The sequence below is a fragment of the Leishmania panamensis genome, assembly GCF_000755165.1.
Source record: "Leishmania panamensis strain MHOM/PA/94/PSC-1 chromosome 25 sequence".
NCBI lineage: Eukaryota > Euglenozoa > Kinetoplastea > Trypanosomatida > Trypanosomatidae > Leishmania > Leishmania panamensis.
The window spans coordinates 711,808-739,399 of NC_025871.1; the positions used below are offsets into that span (position 1 = coordinate 711,808).

The 27,592-nt window shown below is 59.5% G+C and overlaps 10 protein-coding genes across 10 annotated transcripts; all 10 read right to left on the reverse strand.

Annotated features, from left to right (window-relative positions):
* Positions 1 to 1,239: 1,239 nt before the first annotated feature.
* Positions 1,240 to 3,309, reverse strand: LPMP_251900 (hypothetical protein; the record flags this gene model as incomplete). The annotated part of the gene is made up of 1 exon (XM_010701458.1): positions 1,240 to 3,309. The coding sequence occupies one exon, from the start codon at positions 3,307 to 3,309 to the stop codon at positions 1,240 to 1,242; it is 2,070 nt and encodes a 689-aa protein (XP_010699760.1).
* Positions 3,310 to 5,050: 1,741 nt separating this feature from the next.
* Positions 5,051 to 7,903, reverse strand: LPMP_251910 (hypothetical protein; the record flags this gene model as incomplete). Its single annotated transcript, XM_010701459.1, has 1 exon — positions 5,051 to 7,903. The coding sequence occupies one exon, from the start codon at positions 7,901 to 7,903 to the stop codon at positions 5,051 to 5,053; it is 2,853 nt and encodes a 950-aa protein (XP_010699761.1).
* A 2,760-nt stretch (positions 7,904 to 10,663) lies between these two features.
* Positions 10,664 to 12,601, reverse strand: LPMP_251920 (hypothetical protein; the record flags this gene model as incomplete). Its single annotated transcript, XM_010701460.1, has 1 exon — positions 10,664 to 12,601. One exon carries the CDS (start codon positions 12,599 to 12,601, stop codon positions 10,664 to 10,666), a length of 1,938 nt encoding a protein of 645 aa, XP_010699762.1.
* A 1,229-nt stretch (positions 12,602 to 13,830) lies between these two features.
* LPMP_251930 (hypothetical protein) lies at positions 13,831 to 15,396 on the reverse strand (the record flags this gene model as incomplete). The annotated part of the gene is made up of 1 exon (XM_010701461.1): positions 13,831 to 15,396. The coding sequence occupies one exon, from the start codon at positions 15,394 to 15,396 to the stop codon at positions 13,831 to 13,833; it is 1,566 nt and encodes a 521-aa protein (XP_010699763.1).
* Positions 15,397 to 16,148: 752 nt separating this feature from the next.
* On the reverse strand, positions 16,149 to 17,201 carry LPMP_251940 (hypothetical protein; the record flags this gene model as incomplete). The annotated part of the gene is made up of 1 exon (XM_010701462.1): positions 16,149 to 17,201. The coding sequence occupies one exon, from the start codon at positions 17,199 to 17,201 to the stop codon at positions 16,149 to 16,151; it is 1,053 nt and encodes a 350-aa protein (XP_010699764.1).
* A 1,038-nt stretch (positions 17,202 to 18,239) lies between these two features.
* LPMP_251950 (hypothetical protein) lies at positions 18,240 to 19,523 on the reverse strand (the record flags this gene model as incomplete). The annotated part of the gene is made up of 1 exon (XM_010701463.1): positions 18,240 to 19,523. One exon carries the CDS (start codon positions 19,521 to 19,523, stop codon positions 18,240 to 18,242), a length of 1,284 nt encoding a protein of 427 aa, XP_010699765.1.
* Positions 19,524 to 21,906: 2,383 nt separating this feature from the next.
* LPMP_251960 (hypothetical protein) lies at positions 21,907 to 22,323 on the reverse strand (the record flags this gene model as incomplete). The annotated part of the gene is made up of 1 exon (XM_010701464.1): positions 21,907 to 22,323. One exon carries the CDS (start codon positions 22,321 to 22,323, stop codon positions 21,907 to 21,909), a length of 417 nt encoding a protein of 138 aa, XP_010699766.1.
* Positions 22,324 to 23,013: 690 nt separating this feature from the next.
* On the reverse strand, positions 23,014 to 23,589 carry LPMP_251970 (hypothetical protein; the record flags this gene model as incomplete). Its single annotated transcript, XM_010701465.1, has 1 exon — positions 23,014 to 23,589. The coding sequence occupies one exon, from the start codon at positions 23,587 to 23,589 to the stop codon at positions 23,014 to 23,016; it is 576 nt and encodes a 191-aa protein (XP_010699767.1).
* A 1,057-nt stretch (positions 23,590 to 24,646) lies between these two features.
* On the reverse strand, positions 24,647 to 25,771 carry LPMP_251980 (phosphopantothenate--cysteine ligase, putative; the record flags this gene model as incomplete). The annotated part of the gene is made up of 1 exon (XM_010701466.1): positions 24,647 to 25,771. The coding sequence occupies one exon, from the start codon at positions 25,769 to 25,771 to the stop codon at positions 24,647 to 24,649; it is 1,125 nt and encodes a 374-aa protein (XP_010699768.1).
* A 327-nt stretch (positions 25,772 to 26,098) lies between these two features.
* On the reverse strand, positions 26,099 to 27,274 carry LPMP_251990 (hypothetical protein; the record flags this gene model as incomplete). Its single annotated transcript, XM_010701467.1, has 1 exon — positions 26,099 to 27,274. The coding sequence occupies one exon, from the start codon at positions 27,272 to 27,274 to the stop codon at positions 26,099 to 26,101; it is 1,176 nt and encodes a 391-aa protein (XP_010699769.1).
* Between the last annotated feature and the right edge of the window lie 318 nt (positions 27,275 to 27,592).

Here is a 27,592-nt window from a genome sequence, read left to right on the forward strand (position 1 = left end):
GACAAAGAGGGGGGCGATGATGGACGATGCAGGTGAGCAGTCACTGCACTTTCACAACGATTGCACACGCCTGCGCACAGACACCCAGACACACCCACATACACAAGGAGGTACTCAGTTGAAGAGATAAATCGTATCACTTTTCCTCTTCTTCGTCCTGATGATATGTGGCGAAGGTGCGACTTGGTGGTCATTGCTTCGCACAGAAAAGCTTCATTTCTCTCGTTGGGGGAAGGCTTTCGCGCGTGTGCTTGTTGATGGTGGGTTATGGGTGACATGTTGGTGGCGGCGAAAGGGGCACAAGAGAGAGGCAAAGGAGGGGGAAGGAGTGGGAGCCTGTATGCACAATCTGTGCTGCTGCATTTACCTCCGCGCCACCAGCAGCAAACGCCATCCCTCAACTACCCTCATTTCCTACTTGGCCCTACTTTCTAGAAGACACGCACGCGCACACAGACGACGTCTCTCGTAGCTTCTTCCTATACATATGCCATACACTTTCCCCCCTTTCCTTTGGCCACAGCGACACGAGAAAATGCGCCCTTCACACACACACACACACACACACACAACCAAAGGGCAAACGAGAACGAAAGACTCAAAGGGGCGACAGCGCGAGTAAAACTATACATGAATACATCCTTCAAGTGAAGTGGCGAAAGATAAGCAACAACAGTAACAACAGCAACAACATACAGACACGCAGAAGTGCAACATCGCTTTCTCTCTCTCTCTCCCCGTGCGTGCTTGTGCCACTCATCCTGCCCCCGCCAGTGTCCTCCTCCTCTATTGGGAGACTCTCCCCCCACTTAGCCACGATAGCACACACACAAGCATACCCCCAGATATGCCTACTACTCGAGAGAGAGCGAGGCAAGAAGTGGCCTGTGACTGTGTATACGAGAAGAGGTGTTTGGTGCGGATGGGCAGGGGAGAGGAGGGATGGGGAGTTTTGAGGGGAAGAGGAGAAGTCGATAGCGAGAAAGAGAAGGGCGTGTGCGTGTGCGCCTGTAGAAACGAGGGGTGGGGGGAGGGGAGAGAAGAGAGGCGGGGGAGAGACTTCCCCCTCTCCCTTCTCGTGTGTGTGTCTGAACAGAGTGAGAAGTCCGGGTGCAGACATAGAGGCACGCCGAGGAGAGCTGACCGCAGAGTCGAACTGTACATCGACGGAGGACACAAACACCCACACCCACCCCAGCCTATACTCCCAGAGCCGATAGGGGCAGTGCTCTCTCCTGGTTACATGCCCTCAAAGTCATCTGCGTAAGTGTCGTCGGCGCCGCTGCCCAGTTCCTCGGTTTCCATGCCCGCTGCGCTGTTCTTGTGCGACGTTGCGGCAGCAGGTGAGACGGCGGAGGTCGACGCAGTGACGACCTCTGAGTTGGACGAGGAGGGTGACGGCGGCGCCGGTGCGAGAGCCGACGATGACATCAGTGACTCCTCTCGCTTGCGCTCCGCATCGGGTGCCTTCGTCGGGGAGAGTTCCCTGTCGAGCTCTTCCCCGACTTCTTCCTTAGGGACGTCGGCCTTCCTCAATGCTGCGACAGGCGATGGCGCCACAGACGTGGTAGCCGACGATTTATTGGAGGACAGCTCATCCTCGAATTCGTCTTCGCCGCCTCCCTGACCAAGGGCAGTCTGCGGGTATTCTTCCTGCGACTGCACCTCGGCGGCACTGCCCTCGATGTCGTCCTTCTCCGATGGCTTCACATCTTCTGTGGCTGTCAGCGTTGCTGTAGCACACTGCGCATCCTCGGGAGAGACTTCTGCCTGGTCCTCCTCATATTTTTCGATGAGTGACACATCAGCATCCGAGGTGTTGTGCGAGGCCTTTTTCGGGGAGAGCAGCTCGTCGTCATCGAGTCGCTCCTTTTCGTAAGAGCCCGACTTGGCATCGTCACTGGCCTCGTCAGCGGCTGCCGGCTTCTCTGCCTCTTCCTCCTCCACGTACTCCGGGTGCTGCTGCAGCGGTGCCGCGGGTGCACCCTCCACATCGTCAGCAGCATCTCTAGAGGCGAAGCTCTTTTCAAACTCATCATCATCGTACGACTCCTTATGGGCTTCCTCCTCTGTCGTCTCAAGGGGGTAGGCCGCCTCCGGTTCCAGGAGGGACTCTGCCTTGCCGTCCTCCTCCTGCGGGCAGAGGTAGGCAGCGGCGGCCGACGACTGGTGATGCGACTGTGAGAGGTTGTCCTCAAAACCATCATCAGCATAGGAGTCTTCTGCCCCATCCCCTACATATGCTCCTGCCTCCGCCTCTGCCTCCGCGCGCGCTTCCGCCTTCGCCTGCTCCCGCGCCACCTCGGCCGCGTGATTGCGGAGGGATGACTGGCGGTCGCTGGAGTACGAGGACGAGAAGGACGAGGAGGACTTCAAGATGGAGGAGCGCGAGGTGACTTCTTTCACCGCGTCCTCCGGCTCTGCGTCTCTGTTCATGTCCTCCGTGGAGTAGCCCGCCTCGTCGGGGTAGGTCTTCTCCTCTTCCTCAGTCAGCGGCGGCGCTGCAGGTACCGCAGCTCCGTCCTCTTTAGCGTAGTACTCCTCGTCGTGATGGCGGTTGCTGTAGCCGCTGGCAGCGTCGCTGTGGGAGGAGGCACTGCGGATCGTGGTCGCTGATGAGGAGCTTGTCACGTACTCGTGGTCAGCGGGTAAGCCGCCAGTCGCGCGCTCCACCACCTCCTCTGCGTGCAAGTTACTGCCCGCTTCGTAGTAGCGGTGGGTTGCTGCCTGCTGACGGGATCGCCCACCTGCCGTGGCACCGCTCCTGCGCGCGGCCGACGGCTTCGTCGGTGCATGTCTCGAGTTCTTGGACGCACCGCGAGTCGTCGACTGACGTTCCTCTTCCTCCCGCTGACGAGTCTGCTCACCCTTCCGGGATGCCATTTCCTCTCGCTCCTGGTGGCGGCGATGAAGGAAGCGGCGACGCGCTGCTGCCATGCGCTGCTCCTCCATCGCCTGCTGACGACGCAGACGGCGACGCTGAGCGGCTCTTTCTTGAATCAGCATCACTTTCCGTGCCCAGTACGGCACCAGGTGCGGGTCCTCGAGGTCATTGTAAGGTGGAATGTTGCGCTCTTGGATAGGGCCCAGGGAGAACTCCACCTGTGGCAGTCGGGGCAACGTTGAAAACCCCGTAAAGTGAGAGTCAGCCGTGGCCCCTGGACTGAGCGAGCGCACACGCGCCGAGGACGCGTAGAAGCGCTGGTGTTCCTCGTGCCTAGAACCACGGGCAGAGTAACGGGAGTAGGAGTGGCTTTGCTCCACCGAAGCCGGACGATGATCCTGAATGGGAGGCAGAGCTTTCGACATGACGCTCAAACTTGTCGCCTTGGCTTGTATCCTTCTGCCTGTGCGCGTGTATACAAGAGCCCTTGTAGCGGCGCTGGACAGCTACACAGATGCCTACGTGTGTGTGTGTGTGTGTGTGTGTGTGCGTACGCTTACGTGTCGAAGATCAGTCGAGAGTGGCGGGGCTCCGTCAACAGCGCAGCTCAAACAGTTCACAGGAGCGACGGAACAACAGCGAGGGGGGGGGACAGAGGAGACGTTTCTCTTCTAGAGAAAGGGGTGGAGTGGGGTGAAGGAAAATGCTCTCTGCGACGCCACGCGAGAGTGGATGAGAGCGGAAGACAAGGGTAGAGAGGAGGTGGGGAGGGGAGCAGAGGATTGCTACAGTGTGCGCAAGTTGGTGCATGAATGCGTTCGCTTGTTTCAGACTTGGCCTGTCAACAGACTCAATACGACTATGCTGCTAGCTTTCTGAGGTTCTCTAGCTTTGCTTCTTCTTTTGATCTATCGAGAAAACACCGAGGCAGAACAGGTTGGTAAAGATGGAGGCGAACGGCGCGATGTGGGCCGCAGTACGTGAGAGAGAGAGAGAAACAAAGCGAGACCAGCAGTGCGGAGGCACTGGCAACAAAGAGAAGGAGCAAAAAACGAAGTACAGTTCCTCAGCATCAAAGAACGAGGCAGGCACAGAAGACAGGGATGGGGCTGAGGAGGTGGAAGCACTTTCCAAGTATCCTTCGGCAAGCAAATGCCCTCCCACCCGCCCACATACGCAGTGCTTTAACTCCTCTCCGCTGCCTCTACCTCTTTGATCATATTAGCCTCGGGTTCTATCAACAAACATACGCCCTCCCACCCACATATACGCAAGGTACAGCCCCCACTGGGCATCAGCACAGTATCACCCTCCGTATTGCATCCGTGCGCGTTCAGTGACCGGCACTGCCCGCACACCCTCTCTCCTTGCACACTTTCCCCTTCTCCCCCCCTTTTCCATGCTTATTGCGTTCTCCCCGCTCCTGTGCAACGCGTGCGCATGGCGAGAGCGTGTTGGTTCTGTCGCTGTGCGTGGGCGTCTGCATCTTTGCTTGATGTGTGGCGCGATCCCGCCAGAGAAAGTGTGTAGCGTGGGGGAGGAAAGAAGATGGCGATGATGCACCCCTCTCTGATCCCCTCACGTACTCAGTCACCAAACAGCAAGAGCAAAAGAAAACCAAAGAGCAGCAACACACGGTTGCGACAACGAGGAGGCGCGGGCAGGAGTTGAGCATTGTTCTTCGCCTCCCCCAGCATCCGTCCCTTTCCTCACTCAGCAGCCATGACATGGTACCAGGGGGGGGGGGCGAGGGTGGCGAGGAGGATGGGGAGTGGCGCGATGGGATGTAGGAGTGCGCTGATACAGTGAGGGGAACACATGGGTAAACGAATACAGTGGAGAAGAGCATGAGAAATGTCTTTCCACGCAAGCATCAATATAATAAATTGGGTGCATATGAGAGACGCCTGCGTACACACATGCACGCAACCGCTGGACAGCCATGACGAGGGCGAGGCCGTGCAACTTACTGCCTTTGGTGCCGATGCGCATGGCCACGTGCGTGTGGGCCTTCGTCTTACGCGGCGTCCTTCACGCTGGGCAGGACCTTTGTGTGAATGGCCGAGCGGTCACCAGGTGACGGTGTTGTGACTGGGTGCTGGCTCGCACCTGTGCTTGTGTGTTCGGCGGCGTCTAGCTCCATATTACCCTGCCCACGCTACTTCGTCACTCGCCACCCCCGGGGGTGCTAGTGCCGATGGCTAACTGTTGGCGTTGCTGCTGTGGAGGCTCGAATCGAGTGCCACTTGGGCTGTTCGACTGGCGCTGTGGGTGGTGAATGCCGGCAGTAGCAGGGGTAACGTTGGTATACCCGCTCAGGCCCGGGCGGCTTTGCTGGTGCGTGAGGGGCGTGGGATAGGCAATGGTGGCCTGCGGTGGAGCAGCCTGAGGCTGAGCAGGCGAGTGGGCGAGGTAGTTATACGACGACGGCGCGAAGCTGCTGCTGTTACCGAGCGACGTGCTCTGGATCAGTGCCAGCGCTGTCGCGTTCGGTGGCGACTCTCCCGGCCTACCGCTTACCATCGTCGCCGTCTCACTGCTGTTCGTACCTGCCATCCCGTTCAGTGTGACTGTCGAAGGGTGGTGACCACCAACACCGTGGGCGGTTCCCACGGCACATGTCGGGCTGCGCCGGCTCGACATCCACGGTTCGCCGACCGGGTACGGGCTGCTGCCGGTGCGAGGGTTGTGCGCTATGCCGGCAGGCGAGGCCAGGCCAGACGGCGTCATCAGCTCATACTGGCTACCGAAGATGGCAGTAATGTGGTGCGGCATGCCGCCGCGGCTGGCCGGGCGATGCACTGGAGTAAGACCTGTATAGTTTCCATAGCTGCTACCTGGGGTGCCGCCGTTTGCGCTGTTGTGTGCGTACGCTGTGCTGTTGCGCATCATGAGCTGCTGGTAGTGCGAGTTGGCGCTGCTCCGCCCGTTTCCGCCGCCGTGGCCAGTCCCAGAGTAGGTGTGGTGAAACGGCGAGGCGATACGGCTGTTGCCGGAGTTCATGTGGAGGAAGAATGACTCGTCCACCTTCGGGCCCTCGGCCCCCTCGGATAGCTGCGGGCGGGATGGGGTGCACGCAGCTGCCATGGAGGCGGCGCGGCCCGAGCTGATGTGCATGCTAAGGCTGACAGACGAGTACAGCCCTGAGGTGGGACTGTTCTCAGTGAAGATGGGGCTGCGCGAGTGACACTGCATGGCGTCGTCGTCGCCGAGGACACCGTTCGCCATGGCCGCGACGTTGGCAATGGAGTGCATCACGCCGGCAGGCGGCCCTGCGGTGGCGTTCGTTGGTGTGCAACTTGACGGAGGGTGGCAGAGCCCCAAGTCCAGCAGCGAGGCCTTGCCAAGGGGGAGGAAGCGCTCATCGATGTTGTCCATGTCATAGTCGTCCCACTGATGCAGTTGCCGTCGCCACGCGTTCAGGACGCGGTCGAACTGGCGCTTGCTGCAGTCATACTCGGGACGCGGCGTGATGGCGTGCAGCGGGTTGTGGTACTCCCGGTCACACGGGCGGGATATCAGGGAGGTGTATTTGAGGTAGCCCTCCGTCTCCTTGCCATAGATAATCTGCTTGCGGCGCTGGTCCAGCCGACGGCGGCGCTCGTCGGTGTCACCTGAGTTGATCATGTTGTCCGGAACTGGCACCGCTGTGTAGTTCAAGTACAGCTCCTGCTGCACCTCCTCCAGGGCAGCCAGACGCTGCGCCTCCGTAAAGTTCTTATCCAGCGGTTGCGACGCCGGCGGCAGAGGCGTCCCACTGTGCTGCGAGCGTGCGTCTGCTGAGTTGCTAGCACCAGCATACGGAGGCTGTTGCTGCTGCGCCAGCTTGTCGCCGCCAACGTTGGCGTGAAGCGCTGCTGCGGAAGAGGAGGTCCGGGTCGTGCCGTACACACACGCTGCCGCGCCTGCACCTTCGCCACTACCTGCCGAGTACAGGGAGGCGGAGGGTATGTGCCGCTGTGGCCATCGTGTGCCGAAGCCAGTATGAAGGGGAGCAATGGGGGCTACTGCTGCTGCGGGGGCAGTGGTAGTCGCTGTTGGTTCACGCACCTTGTGAGAGCCAGGACCAAGGCCAGGGAAGATCTGTAACGCGGGGGGCGCTCGCGGCTCATGGGGAGTTGTGTGGTAGGCTGAGGGAGCGGCGGCACCGGTGCTGCTCAGTGCACCTGCCGTTGTCGCTGCTGCACTTCGAGCATTGCCACCCAGCTGCTGTGACAGCTGCACTGACGGTTTCCGAATGGCTGCCTCCTGCAGGCAACTCGATAGGATGGCGTCGATGTTGGTCTCACGACGTACACCTGGGGTGTGGGGCATGAGATGCCCCGTGCCTGTCACAGGGTTGTATCCTGTCAAAGTCGCGCCAGTGATCCCGTGCCTGTTGTGCTGGCTGCCACGCCGATTCACCGCGTAGACTCCACCGTCACCGGTATCGACACCCAGAGGAACATGGCTGCGTGCCGCCTGGTTGCGGTTTACGGTGCTCTGCGAAGGGTGCGGGAGGGGGGGATGGATGGCACTTGACGAGGAGGTGCATGCTGCTGAGGGCAGCGCAGTCGGAGGGCTGACACCGCTCGCCAGCACCTTCAGCTCGCTGTCCTCGCTCATGACGAACACCAGCGACGAGTCGCCCGGGTGTTGCGACGGGGACGCCATGTGGCGCGAGCGCTGGTGCGTGTCCGGTGTGGTGCTCACCTCCTCAGTGCTATCTTGAGTGGTTGTCCTCGTCGAGAGCGCTGCTTTGGCGTCTCGCGCAGCTGCATCAGCGAACATGCCGTGGTTCGTTGCGCAGGGCTTTGGCGACCACGAAAAGGGAGGTGCGACTGCGCTGGCGATCAGAGCAATGTTCACGTGGTCTATCGCAGCAGCGCAGTAGTCCTGACGTGCAGCGTCGTGGCCTCTGCTCACAAACGCACCTCTGGCCTGGCTAGCTGCTGCTGGTGTTGCTTCCGCCACTGGTGGTGCCACGGAGGACGGCGACGTATTTCTGTGCGTATTGCCACTTACGTTTGCTTCGTGCATTAGCGCATGTGTTGCCCGCTGGCACGGCGTCCTCTGCAACCGTCACGAGCGGCGATGGCACTTCAATACGGCAGGCGGCGGCGCTGTGAAGGGGCTGCTGAAATACAGCGGTAACTCCCCCTCCCTCCACTCCACTCCACTCCACACACACGCGCTCCGGCAGATGCCCCTTGTCTGCGCAGACTGGCGATGCAGAGCAACAGTAGCAGCGATGGCGGTGCTCAGACAGCGAGAGGGCTGGAGCGATGGCAGGGGAGAAAGAGCCCCAGAAAGAGAAGGGAGGCGCAGCCAGCAAGCGTAGGCACGTGTGCGTGTATACGCTGTCCTACCTTTATACCCACACCAGTTCACGTCTGCCTGTGTGTGTGCGTGCGTCTCGTCAAGAAGCAAAGGGAAAGGGGGATGAGGGAGGGGAGGGAGCACGTCTGCTAGGCTACAGCCGCCACTTCCTTCCCTCTCTGTCGCTGCTTCCTCCTCTTCTCTCCTGCTACAAACTTACCCACACGCACTGAGCAAACAAATGAGGTACACAGGACGGAGCACCACCACACACCACATCCACACACCCACACGTACAAAGTAAAGCAGCTCAAGAATGAAGAAAAGAAATCGATCGAGAGAGACTTCGATGTGGTGCGTGGGGACTGAGCACCCGAGAGTGTTCACTGCTGCGTGAGTGAGTATTTTTGTAGGATGTGTGTCAGTGAAGTCCACACATACACACGCACACACGCAGAGGGCGCCAGCAAAAGCAGCAGAAGTGGGATGAGTTACTCCAACTGTGGGAGCGTGCGATGGTAATGATGGTGTCGTCGTCGTGGACGTGACGCACGTGCTGACACACGCCGCGACAGTGCGACACGAGCAGCTAGACGGAAGGCGAGAGAGGGAGGGGAAAAACAGCAAAAAAGGAGAAAAGAAGCATCAAAAGGGGGGGGGGTCAGAGGGAAAGCCAAAGGGAAAAAGCTGTAGAGGAGAGGAGACGAGGACACAGTAAACTAAGCACCACAGCCAACTCTTTACCACGAAATGCCTCCGCGGGTGGTCAGTGCCACGAGAACGCAGCTTCCAATGATGCGAGGGAGGGAGGCGGAGGTTGGATGTGCAAGTTGGAGAGAGAGAGGTGTATAGGGAGACTATGATTGCTGCGAGGCACACAGTCGACCAATATCTGTGCACACATGCATGTGGGTCCGCGTGTGGTGAGAGAGAAGGTCAAGGGCCAGAAAGAGAGAGAAGATGGAATTCGTAGGTATGTGTGTGTGTGGGCACACGAGGTTCTTCGTTCCATGGAGGCAAGCGGCACGCAGCGGGCTCAGAAGGAGGGGCGCGATGGCCGCAAGGAGCGCTCCTCCACTATCGCGATTGTCATTTTGCTTCGCGGTAGCGGGTAAGGGAAGGTGGTGGATGAAAAAGGGGCGTGCTTGCTGCTCACGTGCACCCCCCACCCCCACCCACACACATGTCGAGTCACTCAGTGCGTCCACATCTGCTATCACGTGGCCCACACGCGCCCGTGAAGCATTTGTAACCAATCACGACCTCAGCAAGTCTCGGGAGGCGATGGGGAGTTTGTAGGGCGGATTCCCTCCATCAGCGTTCCCCTTTCCTCTTCAAAGGCATTAAGGTAGGACTGCAAAGTCGCTCTGTGGATTTTGGCTGCTGAAGCGGCCGTTATGTCGTGTTTGGGCAGGGGACCCCCCAAAAAGGTAAGTCCACTAACAGCGAAGCACATGACCACACGGAGAGACGACACAGAGGCTCACAGGCATACAGATCAACACACACACGCGCTATTGCCCACAAAAGAGAGAGAGAGAGAGGGGGGAGGAGCACTTAGCAAAATTGGAGAGGATAGGGAAGGAGGCATTGAGCGCATCACAGTTACCATCATCACTCAAACCTTGTCCTCTTCCCCCCTCCCTCATCCCTATCAAGGCAATTGACTCCCCCCTACCACCACCACCAAGAGACTGTGTGCGTGTGTGTGTGTGTGTGTGGGCGCGTGCGCCATACACCGAGAGAAATTACGGCCAACGGATGTCAACGTAAGCGATGACAACGTCTGTGGTAAATGAAGAGGAGGAGAAACAGGAGTCGATGTGTAACACAAATATTAAGAAGAAGTTGGCACCGCGACGGCGACAGAAGCGCGTGTGCCGCGGTACCTTCCGCTTCGTCGAGGACACACCCACCAGTACACATGCACATGCAGGCACCCAGAGAGGTTGAGAGAGAAAGACACGTCATCATCAGCGCACATGCTCACAGCAGCACGATCGACAGCTACAGAAATGGCAAACAGAGACGGGCAGATGAGCTGGAAGACGCTCTTGGTCGCTTGGTCGCTTGGACGCGCGCTCTCGCCCCCTCCCCCTAAAGCCTCACGCGCACAACTCCAGGATGCAGCCGCTTGGAAGGGAGCATGCAACACGGAGAGGGAGAGAAGAAGAATGGAGGTGCGTGTGTGTAGGGGTAGGGTAGCGTGTACACAAGTACCCGCACAATAGGCCTGTTTCGTCCTCTAGATCAAGCGTGTGCGAGTGCATGTGTGTCTATCACCATCCCCCTCGCTGCACTGATTTGATCGCACCCCCTCTTCTTTCCAGGAGACATCGATACGCGCGCCTTCACCTCCGGCACGAACAGCGCGGCCGCCCCCTTCCCCCCTCCATAAAAGAAAAAAAGGCGCATCCGCGACGACCCCCTGCCGGCCACCCCCATCAGCCTGGATGGTGCGATGGTGGGCTGCCGCTCCGGTCAGTGAAGCTCATTCTCGAGGTATTTGTACTCGAAGAGGAAGTCGTCGATGCGGTCGTGGTCCCACTTCTCCTCAAAGTCGAAGAAGGTGTATGAGCCGCGTTCCTCCGTCTCTGTCGTCGTCTGCGGCCTCTCTAGCCGCTGGTACCACCGCTGCTGCTTCGTGTGGTAGCGATAGGAGCGAGCCTTGAGCTCCTTGGCAGCAAAGTACTGCTGATACGACTTCTGGTGATAGTAAAAGATGAAGAAAAGCGTGTCGAGGTCCATGTGATGATAGACGTCCTTGCTTGACAGCACCGGCAACACCTCCTGGGGAAAGTACGAGATCGCGTCAATTGCGTTCGGCGGCTCATAAGGGCGCTGTCGCTGCACGTCAAGCGTGTGCGGCAGGTTGCCAAGCGACATATCCAAGAGTTCGTGGATCTTCTTGGGTGTGAACTTGGAGCCGGGAGCGGCACCAGGAATCGGCGGGAAGGACTGGATGGGGTCTGTGTGAGTGCTGCTGGCCGGAGTCGACGGAGAAGTTGCCGCTGGGGCAACCAGCGGAGTCGCCACTGCCTCCAGCTCACTCGCTTCGGCAGCCGCAGCGGATGGCCAGGATGGCGTCACCGGTAAGGCAGCATTGGAGGCGTTCTTCTGCTGCTGTTGCTGTTGCTGCTGCTGCTGTGCCTTTTGTCGGCTTTGCTGCTCGGCGGCACGTCGTTCCCACGCGTTCGGTGTCGGCGCCGCGGCGGGCAGAGTCAGCTTTGGCCTCTCCCCCAGTGTTGCGTGGCCGGTGTCGGATACCTTCACCGTCCTCGGTTCCGGCGACTCTATGGGCTTCTGCGGCTTTTCCCAGTCCTGCACCACTTTGTTCGTCACTGAGGCCATTTCAGCGAGAGAGCCGATCGTGCCCCCGCCAGTCATGGCTTCATCGCCAAAGGTGTCGTCGTTGGCGGTGTCCATGTCGTCGTCCATCCACTCAGGCACTGGCTCCTCCTCGCCGTTGTCGTTGTCTGCTAGACTGCTTACAACGTGGGACAGCTGCTGCGAGGCTTGCGCGGACATCGGTTGCAGTATCGACGGGGAGACCGGGGTAAGGGACGAAGCCTTGGCCGCGGCCGGCGACGCCACCATTTCCTTCAGGGAGGTGATGAACGGGCTGGGCTTGGCCTGCACCGTGGACATTGGCGTCTTAGCTTTGGTCGTCGTCTTCGGTGATTGTACCTTCTTCTCCTCGTAATCGCTAACGTCGAAGGGAACTACGGACTTTGCCTTTGGCTCCGGTATGTCGAAGGTGTCGTAGATGGACATGTCCTCCATTACCTCCAACTCCACGTCATCCTCGAGCACCTTCTGAATTGGCTCCTGCAGGTCATCCACCTCATCGGTGTCGAGCTCCTCGTTGTTCACCATGCGCAGCAGTGACTCCCACTTGAAGAAATGAGTCTGCAGGTTCTCGAGACGTATTTGGTACTCGGACTTCTGCTGCTGCTGCTTCCCACGTCGTACACGGCCGTTGTTCGCCTTCTGCACCTCGTACTCGAGCAGCTCTATCTTCTTGCGGCCCTCCTCAATCGCGTCTTTCAGCCACTGCTCCGTGGCCGAGTCGGCCCTCTCCAGCGCGGCAGAGGCTAATCCTTCGTTGCTGAAGGCCTTTGTCTTCATTTCCCGCTCGATAGCACGAAACGTCTCCATGCGCTCCTCGATCTTCTTGCGCGACACTTGCATCTTCGTTTTCTCCTTGTAGTCGTCGTTCTGCATGAAGGTTTTCATGGCTTCGCGGTGCCGCTGTAGCTTCTTCAGTTCCCGCTTCAGATCTCCCTCGAGGCGCTCCTTGGCGCTCGCGTTGGGCGCGTTGGCTAGCTTCTCGTGCAGCTCGTCGTACGCGTCGAGGCCCTCATTTACCTTCTTAAGGAGGCGGTCCGCCTCTGTTTGCACCTTCTTGATGTTCGACATGGATGGGTGAGAGGGGTGGGGATAGGGAGGAGCGAAAAGAGAAGACACGGGGAGGGAGGGGGGCCGTTGAGGAGGGAAAAGCGACACAGAGGACGTCGCACAACGTAGGCCACGAAGAACCGATGAGAAGGGCGCGGTAAAGCGCGGCGGGGGCGACACAGATGACCAAAGACGTACGCACGGACCCGTTGCTGCTTCACGTATCCCTCCTCGCGGATGTACGCCCCAGGCAGACCGTGCGCGTACACACACACACACACACAGAGAAAGCCTTGAAAGCGGTGCGAAGGACCTCGTGTGATTTCTTACTCCTGTGGTTGGGTGAGGGTCACAGGGGCTGTACCACACCCACCTACACACAGGCAACAGTATGCTAAACAGAGAGGAACGCGCTCCCCCTAAAAACACAAGAGGTACTCCTGCTCTAGTGATAGCGCGCAGGACACGTGATGACGCACGGGATGAAGCACGCACCTGCCGTAGATGCAGCGGAGCGGTAAAGAAAAGGGAGGAAAGACAAGAACAGGATGACGGAGGAGATGGTGGTCGTGGGGACGAGGACGTTGATTAGGCGTGATGCAGTCGAGTCACACACACACCCGCGGGCACAACGGAGTCTACACACTGAAAAGGGGAGGAGAAGAAGGTGAGAAGAGATGCATGGGATGTAGAAAGAGTGAAAGCGGTGTTTAGCGCGCGCACGACGATCGCTTGACAGGGTTGCGGCTGGTGCAGCGCATCTTTTCCCTTTTCTCCATGTAGAGGTGGTGTCTTCCCCCATCGCCCGCCCGCCCAGCGATGGGGTGGTGTAACGCTAACCAGGTGAGAGAGAAGGACCGTTGGTGGGGGCGGGAGGGGACTTCAGACACTCTAGAGGAGCGCATGTCATCATATGTGTGTCGCCAGCTATCGCAGAAGGTTCGACTCAATCAGTGCTGCACTTTTTGTTGCTGTTGTTGAGTCGTCTCGGGGTGTGGGCCGCGAGTTTATGCGCGTCTGCCCGTGTGTGTGTATGCGAGGCACTGCGACGTCAATATCACCACACGCATGACAAGGCAGAGTGCGTAGAGGAGTGGGAAGAGAGCACGAGGGCCTCCTCCCACTACAGGATGTACCCGTCCTCAGGCCAACGTCAAGACCTCTAACCGGACAGGTGGTGGCCTACGGCGGCCCTGCGCCAACACACACGCACCGATACACAGGCACGTCTCCGATGATTCTCTTCACCGTCATACCCAGCACTTTACGTGGCCATCCCAGGCAGCCGTCACCACCTTAGTGGGCTCGATTGGGTGCCATAGGTGCGACACTAGCATCTGCGCGTGGGCCTTGAAGGACTTCTCCAGCTTCTTTGTTGCCCAGTCCCACACGTATAGCTTGCCGCCGATGTCGCCGCTCGACAGGTACCGGCCATCGTGGCTGAAGCCCAATTGACATCGCGTGCCCGAAATGGTGTGGCCGGTAAACTCGCGGTCGTGCAGGAGTCGCAGGCGACCACCACCGTCGTCGCGGAAGACAATCACCTTGTTGTTGAGCGACTGTGCGGCGAGGAACTCTGGCTGCGTTGGGTGGTGCAGTACGTGCGTGATGGCATGCATCGCTGCATCAGCAAACTGTTTGATTTGCACCGGACTTCGATAGTCCCACGTGCGCAGCGTCCTGTCTTCCGAGGTGGTGAGCATCTTGCTGCCGTCGCTCAGCAGCGTAAGGTTGAAGATGGTGCCCATGTGCCCCGTGTACTCGCGCTGGTACTTGCTGCAGCCCACGCGCACGTCGTAGAGAACCACTTTCTTGTCCACGGCGGCCAACAGAAGGTGCGCCTCGTTGGAGGGATGATGAAGGTGCTGTACGACAGGGAGGCGATCCGGATTGGTTAGCACATGCGCACAGGTGCCGCTCTCGACGTCCCACAAGGCCACAGTGCCGTCCACTGAGCCAGTCGACATAACCGCCGCGTTTGTGGTCACCTCGAGGCTCTTAATGGGTTGCGTGTGCGCCGCGAAGGTGGCGAGCAGCTGGCGCGTCGAGGAGTTCCACAACCGGCACTCCCCTCCTATGTCGCCAGAGAAGAGAAGATGCCCATAGGCAGGCGGAGCCCAGCAGAGCTGCTGCACACCAGACGCTTTGCCGGAGCGTCGCTCACCGCCTATGCTAACACCCTGGTCCACCAGGTGCGAAGACGATCCCGCCGCGGAGTCGGCGCTCGCAGCGGATTCATAGCCCTCTGGTACTTTGAATACGCCGCGCATCGTGCGGGGCGGCTTGCATGCCTTCTGCTTCGTCGACTGCTCGTGCTCCAGCACACTCGATGGCGGTTCTAAGAAGGACTTGCCGAGGTAGTCGACTCGCTCTACGCCATCCACAAAGGCGGCCGCCGGCGACCCCTCCGCGGCGGACACAAGACGAGTAATGGATGGCCCTGCTGCGGCGACAGAGGAGGATGCACTGAGCGCCTCCGTGACCTTCTCACGTCGAGTCTTCTTGAGAGCTTGCGCGGTGGCGCCGCTGGATGGGCCACTGGTGCTTGTTGCCGCCGCCGCCGCCGCCACCTTGTCAACCAAGGATGCGTCATCAGCAGCTTGAAACAGTGAGGGTGGCGGGTCGGGGTACACCTTGTGAGCATCTTCTGGGCTGGTGTACAGCGTGAGAAGCTCCGCAACGCTGTCGTTGCGGCGCTTCATGAGGGAGTGCAGGTACGCGTCTGTTGCCAACTCTGCCTCAGCCCGGCCGTTGGCTCTGAAGGCCTGCAACCGGACCATGTCCGCCGGCGTGGGGAGTCGATCCGTGGGGAACATCGAAGGCAGTAGTAGACGCTCCGTGGATGTGGGTGTGGAGCTGGCGAGGAGGAGGAGGAGGGCCGAGTACGTCTGTCTGTAAGAGGAGGGGTGGCGTTGCCCAGGTGAAGGAAAAGGGGTAGGTAAAGTGCCTGTACACCTGCCCCAACCTCCCTCGCCCCGGTGTGTGTGTGTGTGTGTGTGTGTGTGTGAGCGTGCGGGTACGGGTGAGGTCACGTGCACAGGAGAAATTGCCAGCGAGAGCGCCGAAAGGGGGGCAAAGTCGAGTATTTGCATTCACCTGTGCGCGTGTCGGTGTGTGGCACATAAAGGAGGAGGAAGGAGGGTAGAAGTCAGCAGGCGTGAGAGTCGAGTAGCCTTACAACAGTCCCACCCTCGCTTGCGCGGCGAGCACGCCGCAGCAACTTCGTCTCCTAGTCGCTGGATACGCACCTTGGTGAATCGTCGAGGGGAGGAGGGGCAGCACCGCAGTGATAGTCGCGGTGCCGACTGCATGCCCCCTAAGCGCCCATGCACTTACCGCGCTGGATCGCCGACATCCTCTCGTTCCGTAGGAGGTAAGAGGGCGGTGGGGGTGAGGAGGGGGGGCATGAGTGAGTGAGTGCGACCCAAACCGACACAGAGCGCTATACACCACAGACATAGCCGCATACTCAAGCGACAGGCACAGACGCACAGAGGGCGGGTGATAAGTTAGAGAGACGACAGAGGGAAACGGTGTGCGAGGACAAGCCAAGGCAGTCAGGCGCATGCTAGAGCTTGAGGTTCACACTCGCTTTCGTTTGCGCCTGACTGCCCTCGACAAGGAAGTCATACCACGGCTTCTCAGTGTCCATCTCAACTGGCCTGTACAGCGGCAGCAGCACCTCGCGTCCGATGTGGCAGTTAGCGCAGCTGTACGTAAGCTTCTTCAACCCATCCTCGTGCTTCGACGGCAGCTTGATAATCTCCCTTTCCAAGCCACACGTGTAGTACTGGCAGTCCATGCATTGCAGGCACTTGCTGTTCTGGTGCATGTCGCGCGAGCAGAGCACGACGCTGTGACCCTCAGCGCAGTAGGGGCACTTCCACACACGGTAGTAGGCGCATCCGTTGATCAGCTCCAGGTGCTGACCTCGCGTCATCAGCCTCTGCAGCGTAGCGTCATCGCGGACGCGGCTCATGAGGTGATGACACTTCGGACACACCGTGTCGAGCAGCTGGCTCACGAGCCACACCGTGCAGGCCGTGAAGAAGAGCACACCGACGACAAGGTAAGGCACCTGCCTCATCCCGTAGCGCATTGTCTTGCCAACGAAGCGGACCTTGTTGCGTGTTGGCAGCGCCAGCAGCCCCTTCTCCCACCGCGTGTGCATTTCCAGCGCCTGCCGTGCGATTGCGTACACGAGCTGCACCGTCGCCTGGCTTGGCTTGCCATCGCGCACAAGCGGCTGAAACACCTCGCACACGGCGGGTGCGAGGAAGTGATTGTCGAAGTACTCCTCAATGGACAAGCCACTGATGAGCTGCACTGTCGCCTCCCGTTGTGCAATAAGGAGCAGCAGGCCGTTGCCATTGGGCTCTCCGATGGCCCAATTGAAGAAAATCGAGTTCGCGAAGGCTTTGGGGGTGGTGTAGCCCACTGTCGGCACGAGCACCACGTGCATGTCCGTCTTGCACAGCGATTGCATCTTGTCAATTATCTGCTCAATCTCCATCCGGTCCGCAGAGCTGAGAATGCCGACGAGGTCCGTCACGCGTTTCTTCGCATACCGCGGCACGATTTCCCACGGCCTTTCCATCTTGCGGTAGTGGATCTCGTCCATCGTTTGTATCTTGTCGAAAGAAGCGATCACCTCGCGGTTGTTGCGCTGGCGGCCAGCCTTAAGGTCTGCTGCCAGATCACGACTCTGGCCGAGCTTTGACAGTGGCGAGAGAAGATCGACACCGGCGTGTCGCCTCGAGGTGAAAAGCGGTGAGGAAGGCGAAGCAGACGCGGCAACTGCCGTGGTATTGGTTACGCTGTTCAATGCGCTACCGAGTCCCGTGTTCCTCCTGCTGCTGGTGCAGTCGCATGGCAGCCGCACTCCAGCCACAGTGCTGCACCGGCGCCACATCGCTCAGTTTTCCTTCGCTCGATCTGTGAAGATTGCTGGAGGACACAGGTTACGAGCATGCGTACCTGCACTTCTGCAACGCTATGTAGAGGAGTGAGTGGACAGTCAGCGCCACGGCAGATGTGATTCACCACCGAGGAACAAGCACACCGGTGAGGGCCACAAGGCACGTTTGCTGCTGCGCCTGGGAGTGATGCGCGAATGTGTGTGTGTGTAGGATGATGCCACGACGCCCCTTTGAACTCCTCTCCACTGAATTCGCTTGTTTTTTGTGGGTGATGGTGGGTGATAAGGGGGACATGGGTGAAGCGGCACCGAGCAGAGGACGGAGGGGAATAGAATGATGCCCTAAAGGGATGGGGGACAGAACGAAAGCCGGCACATGGCCTTGTAAGGGCGAGAGGGAGAGGGGGGCATAATGCAGCAGCACCAGCGAGATAAAGGTGACTTCCGCATTCCTCTCCTTGGGAGCGTGCTGAGTCGCCTTCTGAAACAGGAGGGTGGCGAGGGGCGGAGGGACCAAGACAAGGCGCCATTTTGGTGCCTCAGCCTGTACTCAGCGGGTCAGCCCACAGCGCAAGTGTGCCTCTACACATGCAGCAATTTTGATTAGAGGGAAGTTCCGTAGTGGCGTCGCCGCCGCCACTGCCATGGGCTGGTTGATTGAGGAGAGGCAGAGGGGAGAGAAAGAGGTGATGGCCCATTTTCTAAGTGTGCGCTCTGTGACGGTCATCTATGGGGCTAGTGTTACATCGACTTACGCATGGCCTCCATCTCGTCCAGCTGAAGGGCCGCCAGCGCCATTTGCTGGTTGAGCTGCACCAAGTGCGTCTCGTACGCCTGCCGCACCGCCAGCCAGCGCCGCTGCAGGGCCTCGTAGCGCTGTATGTTGGCGCGCGCCAGTACTGCCACGTCAATCGTCTCGACAGGTGTGCCAACTTCCAGCGCAGGTGCAGTGTTGCACCCCACTTCCTTCCACGCACGTTGCCAGACTTGTTGCTCCGCCTCTGAGGAGACGGTGTGTGAGGGCTGATAGGCGAGGAGATGACGCATCCGCGCACCGAGGCTGTCCGGCATGCTGCGGCCGTCGCCCTCGCACACTATCAAGAGACTCTCTGCGTAGCGCCGCAGTGTCATCAGCTGCTGATGAACGCCTTCGACGGTCGCAGCATAACGGCCCTTGCACTCCACCACGTCCGCAAGGTCGCAGGCGATGCGGCGCAGCAGAGATTCAGCGGCACCTTCGTCGTTCTGAGCCTCGTGTGCTGTGACTGCGGTCGTGTCCACCGCCGCAGCTGTCGTGGCGCGTGGAGGCGAGGCGGTGCATTCTGCTGGCGCCGTAGCGGGATGCGGTGACTCGCTGAGGTGCTGCGTCACCCAGCCGAATATGTCGTCATCTTCATCCTCCCTTTGTGTCACCAACACGTCACCCGAGGGCGGGGGAAGCAGGGGTGCGCGGGTGGGTGCCACGGCATAATCGCCCAACGCCTCGCTCCGCGCTTTCCCCTTTGCTGGCATTGCTGGTAGTGCTGCGACCAAGCTGTGGATTTCGTCGGCGAACGCAGTAGGGGAGCACAGGTCGATGTGCTGCTCTTTCCGTAGCCGCTGTAGCTTCAGCGCGATGCGGCGGCGGAGCTGCGCGGTGTGATTGCCACTACAGTTGAGGGTGTCGGAGGCCACTGTACGGTACTCGGAGAGAAGTGTTGCTACCGACGGCATTTTCATGCCACTGAGCAGTGTATCCTGTTGTTCAGCAGCGAGCGTGGCTGCTACGCGCACTGTCTGTGCATGCAGCCGCCGCAGACATTCCTGGAGTGGCGCCCCCATGTCTATGAGGATGAGGGATGGGGCAGCCGCAGCCGACCTGCGAGTGTCCATCAAGCTTAATCTCGCGCACGCTGAGTGTGCCTCTAAGTGTGTGTGATGTGATGTGAGTTTGATGTTGACGAGGAGCATCATGATGATGAGGGGGGGGGAATGGGGGAGATGGGGCGAAAAGGCAAGGGAGGGGTGAGATGGAAAGGGAGGCATCGCTGTCAGATAACAGCACTGCAGATGCGGCCCACAGGTGATGCGCACCATCGAGCGAGGCTCGTGCGGTGCGACGTGGCCTTTGGCGTGCGACAACGAGGGCGGACGGTGAACAGTGCGCGGCGCAAATGCGCACGAGTCCCGTAGTGATGGCAGACCGCAGTCAAAAAGGCCAACAGACGCAAGTGGCTTGGCGCGCCTTGTTCGAGTTCGCTACGCGGTCCCTGCCCGCCAACGCGCCTACGGCCGCGGTGAGGTGAGCCCCTCTCCCTAACGGAAGGCATGACGTGGCAGGGTGTAGAGCACTGTGCTGAGAGCCAGATGGAGGTGTGCACTGGGGGTGCGGTGAGAGCAGTTTCGTGTGAGCCCCCCGCTGCTGCTGCTGCCGCCTTGCAAGTGCACCCGCGTTGGCATTGCTGAAGAGGACGGGGCTAGGCAAAAGGTGCCTACAAGGTGGCTGCATTGGGAGGAAGCGCGGGGAGATGTTCCGGCAAGCGCTGAAGTCCCCTGCGGCTTCGGGTCGGTGGCATCGGGGTGTGCGAGGCAGGGAGAGCACGGGACTGGTCCAATGCACACTTGCAGGGCCGATTTGCTCTTCGTCCTGCAGTTGCGCCGCAGGACTCGCCAGTTGCTCACAGCCGACGTTGTGCAATGGGCGGCAGTGCAGCAGTGGTGCCTTGAGGTTCTTCGTGTGTCGTTGGTATGCAATCCCACAGCACGATGCACACCAACGACCGCGGTAAAGGCGAAAGCGCCCGCGTTCGTGATCCACGGCTCGTGGAGAGTTGTGTGTTGTCCAAGTCGCGCTTCCGCACCGAGCCCGACGAGGACAAGCGGTAGTGGCTCCGCGGGCCACACACACACACACAGATGCCGGCTCACTCGCTGTGGAGAAGGCGCGCTGACTCGTGCGGTCGTTCGTGCAGTCGTGGGTGGAATTCCGTCACTTATCGCGGAAGAAAACGCGACTGGGTCAAACAGAGAGAGAGAGAGAGAGAGAGAGAGGGGGGGGGGCAGTTGCGTCTTCGGGCAGGCAGGCACCCCTCCCCAAAAAACTCGCAGGATTCGTGACGTAGTAACACAGAAGCACGACGTCCCATCACCAGCAAAGCTCGGCGCGCGGGGATTCGAGGCCGCGTGGACTGATGAGCTCGGCGATGTTGTGCTGTGGTCTCCAGCTGGCCGTAGGAAAGAAGGTGTGTGAGCAGATCCGTTCGCACGACTCTGTGCGTCGACGGTGATTCCGCCGATGTGGCTACATCGCGTCATGTTCGAGCTGCGACGTTAACCCCTTGACAGGTCGGTGCGTCGCATCCACTGCCGGGGTGGAGGCGGAGAAGGAGCCTACGTGCAACGAAACTGAGATTGGATGGGGCGGTGTGCTCACATGGCACCGAAGTAGCGAGGCATGGGGGATTGGGGGGTGAGGCGCACTGGAGCTTCACAGACACGAATATACATCTTCACAGAGAGATGCGCGTGCATAAGTCCACAATGCTCTCTTGCGGCAGTCGCCTGAGATGAGCGGGTGAGAAGGAGAGTGAGCGAGAGAGCGCGAGCGGCGTGATGGCCAAGAGGAAGCAGAGGTGCAAAGTCTTACACGTGATTGGGCGTCAAGAGGATTGGTGGCGGTGGTGGTGGCGGTGATGCGCGAAGCAGGAAGACGGAGACACACACGCCAACACCCATAGCTACGTATCTACGCGGTGGTCGCTGAAAGAGGTGCGTGTCATCCATGCAGGTGGTCTCTCTTGCCTGTGTGGTCTCGTTCTTCTACATACTCATGGCATGCCCAACTGACAAGGAAGGGGGGATGCGCGCGCGCGCTCTTTTCGTCTTTGTCCGCTTTGGCTGAGATATAAAAAATGGACGGAGGAGAGAAGCGATAAGGCATACACACAAGAGAAGACGAGTACTAACGCAGCAGCAGCCGCAGCACCAGTGGAACAGCAACAAGCAAGATAGGGCGAAAAGAAACAACGTCGCGCGGCGTGATCTCGCTGGTGCGCTACTTCCGTGCAGCATCACCATTCTCCCACTCACTCCCCTGTCGTGAGCCACCAACACAGGCGCAGACCTACTCGTAGGGAGAGAGCAGAGCAGAGCGCGTACCTCTTTGGGGGCACTCGTCCACTTTCTGTCTCTCCCTACAAGAGGGACGCGCAATTCAAGTAGGATGGCCAGCGTAAGGGGCGCGAAGAGAGAGAGAAAGAGAGCAATAAAGTGCTCCGCAGTACGAGCTGAGAGCCAAACATGCAGATATGGCCCACAGTTTCACACGCCGCGCGGTATGTGTGGCGAGGGGAGGAGGGGGTGTCTATACGAGTGCATCAACACGTCCGCGCACGCGGCTCTTCTCGCATCTTTTTTTTTCCTTCTTTCATCAAAAGTTGTACCCGTCATCAGCGTCTTCCTCGTGCGTGGTGGTGACGGTGAGCGACACGGTCGCCCCGAGGAAGCACACCCCGCTGAGGAGCGTGAGGAGGAGCGCCGACCCACAAATGACCGAGGTGTGGTAGAGCACCAGCGCCAGCCCCGGACCCGACATGAGCAGCACGCCGCCAATAAAGAGGCCGATTGTTTTGAAGGCGTCGAGCGGCTCGTCATCATCGCCGCCGAATTCGTCGCTGCCGGCGCCGCGGCCACATAAGACGAAGGGGATAGGGGTAAAGCAGTAGAGCACGAGACTCATCAGCGGCCACGCATTTCGCTTTTTTACCGCGGTGCAGCCCAAAATCAAGAAGAGGAAGCCCATCACCAGGCAGAAGGCCGAGATGATGAGTTGGCGAAGGTCAGACATGGCCACCGACTGGAGGGGGAGGGAGGGAGCTGGATGCTCTGCTGCAGAGGTTGATGTTGATCTCCGTTCCTAATAACGAAGGCCAGAACACACACCCACACACATACTAACACTGATGAATTTTGAATGGCGCAGGAGGAGCAGCTGTGCTTGTAGCCGCTGTCTCACCCTAGGCGTAGGTGGGTCGGCGTGGACGGCACGATCAAGTAAAATACATAACAGTGAAAGAGAGGGAGAGAGTTGAAGAGGGACAGTTGGGCTGAGGAAGTAGAAGATCGACATGTGCATGCGTTGGGATGATGGTGGTGGTGACCGGAAGAGTGGGCTAGTCGGTAGCTCGAGCACGACGCGGCATTGTTCCACCTCGGGCTTTCAAGGCGAAACGATGGGCTCGCCCAGTGGACTCTTTGAAAGCCGATCAGCGTGCACCTGTGCTCACGTTGTGCCACCACATGTGAGCTCGCGTTTGATCGGTTATGGTGGTGGTCGTGAGGAGAGAGACTGAATAAATGTGCACTTTACTCATTCATTTCCTCTCCTCTTTTCCTTCGGCTGCATGCGCATCCTGCGGCCTCCCGTGCCGCTTACAGAGGGTCGAGAGAAGCGAACCTCACTGGGCACGTACGTCTGTGTCGAAGAATGTTTTCCTTTATTTTTTGGGGAACACCACTTCTCCATTGCCACCTCGACTCACTCTGGCGTTGCCTGCGCTTCTCCCGCCAACTCGAGCAGGTTGGACGCCGCGTAGTCGAGGAATAGCTTCTTGGCACGGCCGCTGCTCAGCTCCTTTGCTGTTTCCACCACACTGAGCCCCATCAGCAGCGGTCGTGTTTCGCCGTAGCGACGGATGCGGTGCGCTATAGTGCTCGCGAGCAGGTTTGTCAGCGGGTGGTCGCGGAGGCCGAGCAGGACCGTAAAGTCGAGTGATGGCGTCTCATCGTCGTACATAAAGGCGCTGGGCCCAACAGCTGGCGCGTCGTAGCGGAGGAGGACACCAGGCGCGCAGGTCTGCGCCTCGGTCACGAACAGCAGCAAGTAATCGACGAAGCCCCGAATTGACAGGTGGAGTACCGCACGGATGCCCCCATCAGCGTTATCGTTCTCGACCTCCGCTGCTGTTCCCGTGGAGGATGCTGACCTGGGGTTGGGGAAGCAGAAGGCGATGGTACGCTGGCGAATGGCTGGCTGAAGCTCGACAGTCGAACGCTCTGGTGTGGCGTCGGAGGACGTGGCGACCTGCGGTGGATCACTGACGCTCGAGTTCATCCTAGCGACGGTACACTTAAGCGGAACTGACTCCGCGTATGGTTGAGGCGTGCGGTTTGCCCCGGACAGCAGTCCATCATGCGCACAGAGAGAAGAGGACGAATGACAGGAGGGAGAGGGCAAGGAGTGGTTAACAGCTGCGTGACGAGGGTGGGGTGGGGGCGCCACTTCTTCCTTCATACCGTCAATGGGGAGAAGCGGATTGCTCCGCTGGTGTGCCACGCGCGTGTGTGCGTGTATATGTGCCTTCTCTACTGCAAACGGCAAGGGGGTCACTCTTCTCTTCTCAGCATCCAGCCGTGGAGAGCACGACACGGCATGTGCCGGCGCTATGCATGCGCGCTGTCGAGCGGAGCAGCTGAAGAGGAGGAGCCGCGGTGACCAGCACGAATGAGTGTCAGAGGATCAGGCACATACACGCGCCCGCACAGGCATATGCGCTTCGCTACAGCGCAGCTTCTTAATCAGTTTGATGCTTGTCTCTTATCGCGCATATGGGATCTCGAGCTCTCATACTTTGTTCTCCAAAGCTCTCGTGTGTGTACTGCGGCTGGTAAGGCTCCCTCTGTGTGCCTACTCAGCCTGTAGGCACGGACCCGCAGAGGAGCCTTGCACAGGTCAGAGGAAGAAGCAGGGGGGGGGGGAGAGGCTGGTCCAGACGCAGGCACCTACACACATAGAGGCTGAAACACAGTTGACGCATTTAATTGTTTTGCTGACGTGCACAGTGATGTACACTGACGCGCACGAAGCCAAGCGCCCGCTCCTCATCCATACATGCTCGCGGAGCAGCGCGCAGTCGTTACGATATGCGGCGAGAAGGTTCACTGTGTTAAGGTCCAAGTGCGAGAGGCCAGAGGGGAAGAGGGGGGAGGAGGAGGCGAAGAACAGGGATCTGAGGCAAAATCAACGCAACGCCCACATCTACGCTGACAGTGAGTCATAGAGGCGTGGGTGTGCTGCCAGGAAGGGGGTAGGGGAGAAGAGGTATCGCCTGGCAATGAAGCGGCGCTACGGCGACTGGGTACCGCATCCACATCGCCGACACACTGCCTTCTTACCGCCGGGAGAGGGGAATAAACATGTCACAGAGGGCGGCCTCGATCGTCTTCGCCGCTTCACACCGCACGAGCAGTGGAGCGCTGTCGTCGCTGTCCTTCGTGTAGATCAGCACCCACTCCTTGTAGCTCGGCAGAATGTTTGCCACAACGGCGTCGCAGCGGTACGCATGCAGGTTGCTGATCGCCTTGCGCTTCATGGCCTCCTCAGACGTCTCTAGCTTGAAGGTAACGATGAACGGCTGCGTCGCGCCTGGCGCCGCACGGTGAAGCCACTCTTGCTGGACCAGTAGGAGAACCTTTGGCACGCTCAACAGATGCAGCGTTAGCTCATCCCCTCCGCTGATCTTCTCTCTTGACATTTTGGGGAGCGGCACGTAGTAGTCCGACACGGCGGCCGCCGCGAAGAACAAGCATGGGCGTTGCTGCAGCACCTGTGGAACAGCGGTGCCGCACAGCGCGCGCGAGACAACCTCAAGAAGAAATACGTACTCGATGACAGTGTCGAAGGCGATGTAGTGAACGAGGTCCTTCGTGCGGTGGTAGAGCTCCGCGGCGTGCAGCACCTCAGCCTTCTGCGCTGGTGCCGGTGTGAACTCAGCCCCCGTTGTCGATGCTATGGCGTCAAAGAGCTGCGCAGTACTCAACTCGTCAAGTGCGCGTCGAAAGGGCCTAACGGCGGTGCGGTGGTGCAGCAGCACGCAGGCCCACCCGCGCTCCGCCAGCGTCTCAACCAAGTATGCGCCACGGCCTCCACTGCTGAAGTTCGTGATGAAGCGGACGGCGTTCACCTCGAGAGGCACAGTTGTGCCACCGCTTGTGATGTAAGCGATGCCGGGGCAGTCAGGGTGAGAGCGAGTCACGCCTTCAAGGAATGAGATTAGGGTGTCCTGGTGAGCCGACAGCCGCGCCTGGTCTTCGGCCGATATGTTCTCGGCGTAGAAGGCGTCCACCACCTCTTGCATTTTAGTGGTCTCACTGCTGCGAGCAGGATGGGAGTGACTGTGCACTTGCGGAGGCGTGTGTGTGTGGGGGGGGGAGCGAAGGAGAGAAAGAGGCGTGTGCCGCAGTAGGAGGTGAGTGTGAATGACGATGAGGTCGGGTAAGCGACCTTGCGGCGACATGCTCGCAGAGGGGTTGACTCATGGAGAGTATCACGACATGCCGCAGGCTGGCTGTGGCCCCCACCACACGTATTTCCGCACGATGTGCGTTAGGTACACGGAGGACAAGGCGTGGCGAGTCGAGGAGAGGAGGGTAGGCAACGTACAGTTTCCCTCTGACTTTCACATGCTCATGATGGGGCTTCTGGTTTGACCGCAAGAGCGATGAGTATGCGCAGGCACGAGGAAGCGGGAGGGGGTGGGGGTGGGGGAGGGAAAGTGAGGAGAAGGAGACCGCCGTTGTCGCGCGCACTCCACCACGCCCTCCTTTCACATCTCTGCTTACCTTCACGCATCGTCACTAATTTCACCCTGCAACTCTTCGCACAACTCCTCGATAGTGGCGCGAAGCGACTCCTGGCGGTGCACGATGGCCGTCACGGCGCTTGACCAGGCCGCGCATCGGCGTGCCACTACAAAAGGCGCATAATGGGCGATGATGGGTGCCTCGTCTGTGCTCACATGTTTGTCGGGTAGCGCGATCAGCTCGGCCTCCACGCACGGTTGGTTTCCTCCTTCGCCATCATCGTCGTTGCTGTCATTTGCCGAGTGATCGGGGGAGCCGCCGAGGTCGTCCACGGCGCCGTGGCATGCTACAAAGTACAGACACGTGTGGTAGCGCGGTGGAATAAGGCGTAGCAGGGAGCAGCGCTCCACATCGTGCACGCGTAGTGATGGCGCAGGGGCGGCTGCGGCGGAGGGGGCTGTAGTGCTGTGTGCAATGTGCGTTGGGTGCCTCTGCACCAACTCGCACTGCTCCTCGTCGCTGCTGTCTGGTTTAAAGAGGGACTTGATGTCCGTCGCCTCGTCTGTGCGCCTCGATATGTCTTCCTCCGCTGCTGCCAACGGCTTTCGCTCCGACTCGACGCATACGTTTGGCGTGCAATGCTGGACCAGCTGGTTCGCTAAGCTCAGCGTCACAGTATAGTGCTCACGCTCCAGGTCTTGCAAGCGATCAATCCATCTAGCCAGCGCCGTTGCTTTGGCTGCGGTGGACGACGACGATGGTGCCGAGCTCGTCCACCGCCTGTGGTCTGCTGCCCCCGTTGGTGCATTAGTAGTCAAGTGGGGGGATGGGTGGCCATTCGGCTGCTGCTCCGTCTCAGCTACGGACACCGTCAGCACCTCCTGCAACGACCGCAGCTGCGTGCTAATACGCTGAAACTCTGGTAGGACAATGCCCTGGATATGGCGCTGCAGCTCCGTGGCGGTGATGTCGCCAATGATAGCGCGGTAGAAGAGTGATGTCCATTGCTGGTACGCGGTGCTGCGATCCCGCTGCAGCTTGAGGGCTGCAACGGCATGTGCCCTGCTGTTCGGCGTCGCCGTCATGATGGACCTCAGATGTTCAAGCAAAACGAGTACTAAAGTGATAGGCAGAGTGGATAGTACCTCTGCGGCTGCCACACACTTAGCCCAGTCTACGTGTTGGTGGACGCAAGCGTATTCCTTATCCTCTCTCATGAGAGGGCTCAGCGAAGGAGGGAGGGAGGGACAGAGTGAGTGAGAGGCGTGCACTGATGACCCCAGCAGCCATACACACATTTGCGCATACAGCGGGTACCCGCATTGTGCGTGAAGAGAGCACCAGACCCCATCAGCGGTCACGGCAACGGTGGGAGTGCAAAGGGCTCGGCTTGCACCGGATCAAGCCAGGAGCGGCTGGTGGGAACGTTGTGGTGCAGACTTCGCTCGCCTGCCTATCAGACGACTCGGACTTCGTACTTCTAACTGGAGAGTCCTCGCGTAAAGGGCCCACAGCAGAGCAAACAACGAGCCCGG